At 41.7% G+C, this 10460-nt stretch overlaps 1 protein-coding gene across 1 annotated transcript; it reads left to right on the top strand.

Annotated features, from left to right (window-relative positions):
- Positions 1-207: 207 nt before the first annotated feature.
- HSPA4 (heat shock 70kDa protein 4) lies at positions 208-9980 on the top strand (the record flags this gene model as incomplete). Its single annotated transcript, XM_010194219.1, has 14 exons — positions 208-395; positions 2219-2463; positions 2844-2920; positions 3217-3368; positions 4713-4819; positions 4912-5045; positions 5492-5673; positions 6214-6303; positions 6775-6927; positions 7417-7542; positions 8516-8623; positions 8882-9001; positions 9369-9530; positions 9723-9980. Coding segments are annotated over 14 exons (2051 nt in total), but the record flags the coding sequence as incomplete, so codon positions are not given.
- Positions 9981-10460: the final 480 nt, after the last annotated feature.

The raw sequence follows: 10460 nt of genomic DNA, 5'->3' as shown, positions 1-10460 counted from the left end.
TGGTGTGTTTCTTCATTGCTTTACAGAGGCATAAAGGTATTTCTTGGATGTCTATTTTAATGCAGCCGCTGGGAGAGGCTGATACTGTTTAATGTTCTTCCATGTTCCTTTAGCGTTGGGAATTTTGTTGAACAAGATAGCGATTTCTGTAGCTTACAGTAGGATGAAATCTAATGCTGTTTACTGATGTACCATTTATTTCTTAAGGAATTACAAAACTGAATGTTCTAACCATGCTCTTTGACTCTTCTTTCTTTGTAGTTGCCCTTGCATATGGAATCTATAAGCAAGACCTGCCTGCCTTGGAAGAGAAGCCACGGAACGTTGTTTTTGTGGATATGGGGCATTCTGCGTATCAAGTGTCTGTTTGTGCATTCAACAAAGGAAAACTGAAAGTAAACAATCTATTATGCATCCATTTTAATTACCAGTAGAAATAGCCACCAGTTCATACGTGGCCTGGGACAGACAAGCCTGCCTGTCTTTACATAAGCACATCCACACAGCTCGATTCTTATTCTTAAAATTGTGCTTTTTCTGGAGCTAAAAGTAGGGCAGAGAACTAGAGAGCTTTTGGGCAACATGGGGAGGAAGCAAGCATGCCTTTATAGGCAGACTTTGGCAAAGAATTAAAAACCTGGAATAAGTGATCTGTTCAGAAATTATCATATCTGTCTGGATGCTGCTTTCAAAAAATACTCCAGTCATGAGATGTAGCCTTGAAACAGGAATTCCTGGGATGGTGTAAGTGACAAAAGTGGGTTTTTTAACACCGATTGTGGTGCTCATGTAAGAGAGTAAAAACTTCCTTAATTTAAGCTGCAAATGGAAGCTGTGCAAGTTAAAGTGCACATCTAAGTGTAGGTTGCCAAAGCATTCCTGTTTTCCAGCAAATACTAACATTTCTTGGCTGGCTCTTTTACAATTACAGTCTGGACTTTTGCAGTTCCAGTAACTTAATCAGCTAGAGAAACAAGCACAAATTTTTAAGCATGGGGTAGTGAAGTGAAGGCAGGAGTTCTGAAAACATGAGTTTCGTTGTAGTTCTGTTTTGTCTTGGGAGGAAATGCAACCTACTCTGTGCTTCTCTGATTTGTATTTTAAACTTTGGAGCATGGAAGGGACACTTTTGAATGTAGACTGGAGAGCTGGCCAGCAAGGCAGTTAAAGCAGTGTAGAGACCAAACCTAGTCTGAAGGTGTATTGAGAATAATGTGATACTTTACTGATCTCTGTTATTTAAAATAAAAAATAAGCTGACAGTGTTTGAAATCGGCTGAGGTGGATGGGCTACAGATACTCCTTGCAGATAATTCCCTCGTCAAAAATGAGCGCCTATTTGCAAGAGTTAATAACACTTATTCTCTTCGTGCTTTATTTTTAGCTTGGTGTAAGCATGTTCCACTCTTATGAGGCATCAAATATTAAACTGGGATATGATTCAAACTGACAGTGGCTAAGCAGAATTTGGAAACTCTGCTGTGCGTACAGTGCAAGTAACCGAACAGATTGCATTGCCAAGCCTTGCCCGGTCTCCCTTATTTTCTCTTATAAAGCTGTCACCTCATTACAGGAAGGCTGGGTACTCAGGGCTGCTTTTTAGCATTTGAAATAGCAGGGTTTTTTTCCTCCTGGAGCTTGTAAGTGCTGTATGTGTGTGCTGCAATTTTGGTGAGAATTAACCGTCACAAAGAGCTCTGGTACTCGTGTGGCTCCCAGAATTTGTGGTAATGATGGTTCTTTCTCAGCAGCATTTTGAGCGTACCTAATACCACCTACAAAAGGCATAGGATAATCATGGTTTAGACTTAGTAGGCTTTAAAAAAACCAAAGTGTCTCTTAGGATGTGTATGACTATTACTGCAGTTGCAATCCACATAATAGAAGAGGAAATAGTTTAATTCTTGCCAGCAGTGTCCATGAAATGTGAAAGATGAGTGTAGGACACAGCTTTTATGGTTTGGGATAGGTTGGACTTCCAGATCCTAGAAAATCCTCACTGGTGATGGTGAGGGCAGAATGAAAATGAACCGTACTGGATTTTTTTCTGTAGTGATTACCAGTTTAATTCTTCCTCTGTAGTAATGTTGTGATGCTTGCTTTGACTTAAAGTTGGGCTAAATTTGAGACACAGAAATGCTTTGACATTAACTGCTAATTAGTTTCACTGAAGTAATGACCAATTGGGCTATTACTGAAGAGTTCCATTTTTTTTAAGGTTCTTGCTACATCATTTGATACAACACTTGGAGGCAGGAAGTTCGATGAGGTGCTAGTTGAATACTTTTGTGAAGAGTTTGGAAAGAAATATAAACTAGACATAAAGTCAAAGATCCGTGCGTTGTTGAGGCTATACCAGGAATGTGAAAAACTGAAAAAACTGATGAGCGCCAACGCGTCTGATCTCCCAATGAACATAGAGTGCTTCATGAATGACATCGATGTGTCTGGAACGATGAACAGGTAATGTTTGTACTTTACCAAGGTGAGCTTTGGAGTGCCCTTCATTCAGGGGGAAGAAACTGAATATAAAGTACCAGCCCTCGGGACTGGAGGGAGGTGGGAAACGTAAGAACAATGTGTGTGGGGGTGCTGCTCAAAGTGATCACGTTTAGAGACTGGCCAGTGGCCTTGGACTGGGAGAACGTGCTGGGAAGGTTGCAAGTGTGTCTAGGTGACAAAACTGAATTTGTCTGGGAGAATATACTAAAACTAGGGCTGGGGAAAGAAAACCTGGCAGGACATAGTTAAAGTGGCATTCTGTAATGTTGCCATCCTGTTGTGTTTGCGGTATTAACTTGAGTATGAAATGCTATAGCTTTATTTATGGCTTCTTCCAACAGAAGCAAATTTTTAGAGATGTGTGATGGGCTCCTTGCAAGAGTGGAACCACCCCTTCGCAGCGTGCTGGAGCAAGCCAGTAAGTGTACACACAGACTGCGTCGGAGGAGGGATCCATAACGCAGCTTCCTTTGAGTGCTCACTGAACTTGGGCAGATGGATTTAGCACAGTTAACCATTTCTTGCTTAGCACTTAAAAGGTTTTTAAAAACCTTTTCACACAAGTGAAGACCTCAAATTCTTACTAAGCCAGTTCTCTAAGCTTTTAAGCAAAATAACGTTTGGTCTAGTAAAACTCTTCATTTACAATTTCAGTATGTTCATGTGGACCAGAAAGATTTAATCCATAAACACTAATGTCTGACTCCTTTCTAGAGTTAAAGAAGGAGGATATTTATGCAGTAGAGATAGTTGGTGGTACCACGAGAATCCCTGCTGTGAAAGAGAAGATCAGTAAATTTTTTGGCAAAGAAGTCAGTACAACTTTGAATGCAGATGAGGCTGTCGCACGAGGTTGTGCGCTGCAGGTAAAAAGGGCTGTTTGTTTTAGCTGTATTTTTATTGAAATCCATACGTATTTGAGCCAGAGTCTACAAGTAACACAAAAGATACTTCATGTGTGTCATAGAACAGATTGGAATAAGCTTCAGGAAAGCGGCTGGAAGGATGAGAATAGCAGCTTTAAGTGATTCCTTTGTGCTGTTTAAGCCAAATCAGTGGATCAGTGTAGCTGGTTGAAGTGAAACCATACTCTGTGTCTGCTCTGCTGGGGAACTGGCAGCCTCATAGCACTCATATGACGATGTTTTCTACTTCATGTGTGTCATAGAACAGATTGGAATAAGCTTCAGGAAAGCGGCTGGAAGGATGAGAATAGCAGCTTTAAGTGATTCCTTTGTGCTGTTTAAGCCAAATCAGTGGATCAGTGTAGCTGGTTGAAGTGAAACCATACTCTGTCTGCTCTGCTGGGGAACTGGCAGTCTGATAGTGCTCATATGACAATGTTTTCTCTTCCAGGCTCCTTTGGAGGCCTAGGTTAAACAGGGGAAAAAAACTGACAGCGCTACCAGATAAAGCTGTGATATGGCAGTTGCTTAATAGCATGGGTGGAAATGAAAGCTTAGGTTCTTGCTCATGGAAATCTGTGTCCTGAGGTGGAATTGGTCACTGCTGAATGGCTTAGGCAGTAGTAAATACTCAATAGTTACTATCTCTTGAATGCACCTTGATTTTGCTCTGACCTCACTTCTCTCTTCACATGTTTAATACATGCCTAGAGCTCTGTTCTGTCAGTGGTATGAACTAGCTATTGGAATCTGCTTAAAAAGAGAATTTTGTGTTAGCAGTATGCAAAAAAAAAAAACCCCAAACAACCCAGCACCTAGCGCTATGTCAGGTTTTCTGATTATTTTTTTATGCTGGCACTAAATCAATTCAGTAGTCTAAGCACAGCAAAGCAAACATGATGGCTCTAAATTAAAACTTGTGTATTTTCAGAGTGAACAGACTGTGACCAGTATGCAAAAAAAAAAAACCCCAAACAACCCAGCACCCAGCGCTATGTCAGGTTTTCTGATTTCCTATGCTGGCACTAAATCAATTCAGTAGCCTAAGCACAGCAAAGCAAACATGATGGCTCTGAATTAAAACTTGTGTATTTTCAGAGTGAACAGACTGTGACACCTTCCTGAAAAGGAGGGGTACATATGAGCTTCCAGTGCTCATTAGGCAGGTCCCAACTCCATCAGTATTAATCTCCCTTAACCTAGAGTAAATCTGCATATTAAGCAATGTAAATAGCTACTTGCTGAATTAAATTACTAGTCACCTGAAGTTTGACTGCTTGTAATAGGACTCTTGTGTTCTTCCAGTGTGCTATTTTATCCCCGGCTTTCAAAGTGAGAGAATTTTCTATCACAGATTTGATACCGTATCCCATTTCTTTACGATGGAACTCACCAGCAGAGGAAGGGTTAAGGTAAAAGAAAGTTAAATCTTCTTGCATGGTTACATACAACTTTATCTGATGCATTATCCCACATACTGAACAAATGCTGTTTTCTCTTGCAGTGACTGTGAGGTCTTTCCCAAGAACCACGCTGCTCCCTTTTCCAAGGTCCTCACATTCTACAGAAAGGAGCCTTTTACTCTTGAGGCGTACTACAGTTCTCCCAAGGAGCTGCCTTACCCAGATCCTGCTATAGGTCAGGACCACTCTAGCTTTTAGCTTTATTAATGATCTTGGACATGATACTGGACTCCTTTCTGTCGAATTACATAGTCTGGAAAGTGCAATCAAATAGGGACAGGTTTCCAGAGTCATGGATCTACAGTAAAATGAGGGGAATAACATGAGGTTAATGCACAAATGGGCTAAATAAAGAGCATTTTAATGTTGGAGGAAACCTGCAAAGGGCACTCTCAATTGTGCAGTCTTTGATACGAGTTACACCAGCTTTTACAGCATGCCATAGAGAATTTTGAATAGCCACGTATCCTAGCATTGCTGAGTAAAAAACTGGCTTGTTTGGGTTGAGCAGGATTTGATATCCTCTGAGCACATTGCAGTGATCTGTTGTCAGCAACAGTCAGGTCTTACTTCACATTCAGTGGTTAATGGTATGTTTTTTTTCTCTCTGGGATTGTTCAGCTCACTTCTTGGTTCAGAAGGTCACTCCGCAAACAGATGGATCCAGTTCAAAAGTGAAGGTCAAAGTTAGAGTAAATATCCATGGGATCTTCAGTGTTTCAAGTGCATCTTTAGTGGAGGTTCAGAAATCTGATGAGAGTGAAGAGCCTATGGAAACAGATCAGCATGCGAAAGAGGAAGAGGTAATAGGCTTCATTGCTCTTGGCTACTTAAACTAATGAAGCACAGTTGGACAAGTTCAGGCGAGGTTCTAGGACTTGTGTAAGCAGGCATGTCCAGCAACTGAAATATGAAGATGTGATTAAGCGCTAATTGAAGTGTTATACCACTGACCGATGTCTTGAAACCAAGACTGGGAGGTATAGGTTGAAATTCTTAATCATGCCAGGGTGTTGCTTGCCTGAGCAAAGCCTACAAGCTTACAGTTTGTGCTGAGACTCTAGCAACTGAAATATGAAGATGTGATTAAGCGCTAATTGAAGTGTTATACCACTGACCGATGTCTTGAAACCAAGACTGGGAGGTATAGGTTGAAATTCTTAATCATGCCAGGGTGTTGCTTGCCTGAGCAAAGCTTACAGTTTGTGTTGAGACTCTACTTCAGTTGTTCATTGTCTTTCTTTTGCCTAAAGAGCATTGGGTGTAAGGGAAGTGATCAGCCTGAAGCAATGATCTGTATAGGCGTTGTTTAATATGTCAGTTTGGATCTCTCTGAATTTCAGAAGATGCAAGTAGACCAGGAAGAGCAACAGAAGACTGAAGAACAACAGCAAACCCAACCTGAAAATAAGGCGGAGTCTGAAGAAATGGAGGTAACGTGAACATTTGAGATTTCTGTTTTCTTACAGAAGATAGTTCTGGAAGATTCAGGAGAATGTGTAGTGTGTGAGCATATCTGCTGCCTCAGGCATAGCTCTGGAAGCTGAACTTTTGTTCTAATATATTGGTAGTCTGTATTGTGGTTAGAGCTTTAGAAGTACATAGAGGGCATGGATAATTGCAGACCTGTCAAGTGACCCGGTACTGATAAAAATGGATCAACTCTCCTCCTTCTGGAAGCATTAATAATTTAGTTTTCAGTAACTTAAATGCTAGGACAGTGTTCTACTATCGCCCCTGTGAATGCAGTCAGTGTGCCCAGGAAGGGTCAGTCGTTCCATTAATGATCTGTGACTTCAGCAGCTGAAGTGTCGCAGTGACAGGTAGCATGTGGCTCTGATGCTGCCTGATACTCGACCTGAACTGGCTAGTGATGCTGGTTTGAATCTCTTTCTCTACTTCAGACTTCTCAGGCTGACTCAAAGGACAAGAAAGTGGATCAGCCGCCTCAGGCCAAGAAGGCCAAAGTAAAGACAACTACAGTGGACCTGCCCATTGAGAATCAGTTGGTGTGGCAAATAGGGAAGGACATGCTGAACTTATTCATCGAGAATGAGGTACGCTCTTACTTGTCTGAGCTGAGAACTTTCACGAGTTGATCTCCAGAAATGTTGCTGTTCATTAGACACAGCTAAGGGTGATAAAGAGAACATGAAGAGGAAAAAACATGCAGTTTTTTAAGGCAAACAACAGTGCCCCATACAGATAAAATACAGTATTCCTCTTAAGTGAGTGCTGTACCCCTTACTGAAGAGGTTCTGCAGGAAAGCTACTTCACAGGGTGATTATTTCCCAAACCACCTGCTGTTACAAGGTACTCGATGGCTGCTACCACCAGGGGGAAGGTTCCTCAGCTGGAACAAGATTGTTCTGTATGGTATTGGATATCCCACCAAAACTGAAATGAGCTTTTGTTCGTGTGCTGTGTTTACAGCAGTTCTGTAAACCACAGTATTTCAGCATCTTTAGTCCAACTTAATGTTATCCTGGCAATAAATGTTAAATAACTACCTCGTTAGCTAACTTACCTGACAACTTGTTCACAGGGTAAAATGATAATGCAGGACAAGCTAGAGAAAGAGAGGAATGACGCCAAGAACGCAGTGGAAGAATATGTGTATGATATGAGAGACAAGCTCTGCGGTGTTTATGAGAAATTCGTTAGTGAAGATGTAAGTATTGCTGGCTCGATTGTCTTCTGATCCATTTTGTTACAATGAACAGTTGTATTTTAATAACCTGTATCAGATACTGTTTACTTAGAGGATATTTCAGACTTTAAATCTGGAGGAATAGCTTTTAACCCTTTTGGTGATGAAGATAACCTTGTAAATATGGCCCAAGAAGAAGCAGATGGTACCCAGGATACATCGTGTGTGCTTTTCTGAAACAGTTCCAGCAATTAAGATATTATCAGAGCGTGTGTTTTCAGACTGGGAGCACTTGCACAATCATTTTGAGGCAACCTATTCTGTTTTGGCTCTTCATCAATATTTAGGAGTAGCTTCAGATCAAAAAAGTAAAGAACAACCCTACCTAGGAATGTAATAGATGGGATTTGTCTGACTAAATGTGGGCACTGCTATCTGAACAGGATGTCTGAAATTCTCTTGGTGGTATTAATTAGCTTTCCCTGGTGAACTAAAGGAGCTTGGTGTGTAATTAATATAATTGTAAATTAGATGACTACATGAGTCAGATGAATCACTCCCAACTCTTGACTACATCCCCATTGGTTATAATGGGAGCTTTGCTGGCAAGGTGTCTGCAGAGCCAGGATACCAACGTCAGAGCTAAAACTGGGACAAGTCAAGTGAGATTCATGGCACCTTTGCTAAAGATAAGTTTCACTCTCAGGCTTGCTCCTATAGTGATGATGATGAACATGTGATGAGAAAAAAATAAAGCTTTTATGCAACAGTATTGATCTAAACTGGGGGTGTCATAGATGGTTCTTCCTTAGGGCTCGTCTCCACCGTGAAGCCATCCTGAAGAATTATCCTATTTTAGTGAAAAATGAGAAACAAAAAGAGTTGCAGACAGAGTTCTCTACCTTCTAAAAATGTCACCCTTCTAGAAAGGTTCTGAGTGTCATTTGATAACATCTGCCACCATCGCTCACCTGTCTTGTATGAATTGCTTCAGGATCGAAATAGTTTCACGCTGAAGCTGGAAGACACAGAAAACTGGCTTTATGAAGATGGGGAAGACCAGCCCAAACAAATTTACATCGATAAATTGACAGAACTGAAGGTAAGCGGTTCTTACACTGTCATTGGAGCTTCCTGAACCCAGGGAGCTGGTTTAAGTCTGCTGATCCAGTGATTAGCACTGGTAACAAACTTAGTTTGCGTATGAAGTGTACGAGGAGCAGATCTCACAGTACAGGGCTGAGGGAGACCCTGACCTTCCTGGAAGTGGAGGGAAGAGCAGAAGCTCCAAGGAGTTCAGGAACATTGATGTAACCTGCAGATGGTCAGGGGTTTTGATGGCTCTTGTGCTTCGTTTCAGGCTCTGGGTCAGCCCATTCAGGCAAGGTATCAAGAATCGGAGGAAAGGCCAAAAGCATTTGAGGACTTAGGGAAGCAAATTCAACAGTACATGAAAACAGTGCACGCATTCAAAGCAAAGGTATTTCCATACTTAATGTTTTGGTAAATGCAAAGAAGTTGTACAAATCTCTTCTGAATTTTTCGTGAGCTCCTTTAAACAAAAAGCTGGTACTGGCGTCCGAGTTCCTGATAATTCTTGTATTTTCAGAAGTGGATGTTGGCTTGAAAATCTGGCAGCTTTTTAATCAGGCATTGATTTCCTTATGGAGGGGAAATGCCAGCAGCAGTGGAATTTTGGTTCTCTGGTTATGGGTGGTCAGCTCAGTTCCTCTGCAAACTAGAGCAGCCTTCTGGCTCAATGGTCTTTCTAGTTTGGAGAAATAGATGTTCAGAAGCTTAGATGTTCAAAACTACTGCTCATTCTACCACCTACGGGGCTGTTTCAGGACGAGCAGTATGACCATCTGGATGAAGCGGATGTAGCAAAAGTGGAGAAGAGTGCAAATGAAGCTATGGAGTGGATGAACAACAAACTTAACCTTCAGAACAAGAGAAGTCTTACTTTGGACCCAGTTATAAAAGCTAAAGACATACAAGCCAAAACTAAAGTAAGTTTTGTGGAAACAGAGTGAATTGGGCAGGGTCATTACCTTGGTGAGAGGAAAACTGGAGTGAGTGATCAGTGTAACCTCTCAAATGGGGATCACTGCATTGTCAGAAGTTAATTTGAGCAAAAGATTAAAGTACAACTGGAGGTAAATAAAGACACTTCTTGACAGTGTTTTATTTCTGTTTTCTAGGAATTGACAAGTATTTGTAATCCTATAGTCACAAAACCAAAACCCAAGGTTGAGCTCCCCAAGGAGGAGCAGAAGGCAGCTGAACCCAACGGACCAGTGCAAGGCCAGGGCGAGGGTTGCGGTGGGGCCCAGGCACCTGAACCGGGCACTGCTGCCCCTGCCCCTGCGGCCACCGAGAAGAAGCTTCCAGAAATGGACATTGACTGAATCCCAGCACTTGTTTATATGATTGCAAACTCCAATAAAGCTTTAAGTTGTCAGCGTTGTATGTTCTGAATACAGAGTGAAGCAAGCGAACACCACAGCACTCCTAGCAATTTTTTTTGAAGAGATTTGGAGTCAGAACATTGAGGTAGCTACCAGCTCCAATAAAGCAGTATTTCTTGCCGTTATGATTGTATTTAGAAGTTGTGGGATTCTTCTTAGCCCTACATTTTAAAGTAGTGCGACAGCACCAGCTGAAGCCTCTGCTGTTTCTTCACTTCCCCGTGGATTTACACCAACTGCGTTCGTATAAAGCGCCTGTTCCCCCTAGGACTGCTCCTGCGTAGTCTCTCATTAATCCAGGCCTTGTTTCAGTAAATTCCAGGTTTATTCTAATTGCACTTGCCTAGTTCACAGCCACTCAAGGTTTGCAGGGCCGTGGGGGTAGTGTCAGTGCATTTATTCCTCAACAGGGGCCCTTGTATCACGGATGGGTTGGTTTGTCTGATGTCTGGAATACCAACCATGTGCTCC

This window comes from Mesitornis unicolor, unplaced genomic scaffold, assembly GCF_000695765.1.
Source record: "Mesitornis unicolor isolate BGI_N332 unplaced genomic scaffold, ASM69576v1 scaffold2411, whole genome shotgun sequence".
In the NCBI taxonomy this organism is placed as follows: domain Eukaryota; kingdom Metazoa; phylum Chordata; class Aves; order Mesitornithiformes; family Mesitornithidae; genus Mesitornis; species Mesitornis unicolor.
The sequence above is the reverse complement of the archived record's forward strand: the minus strand, read 5'-3'. Positions and strand labels throughout refer to the sequence as shown.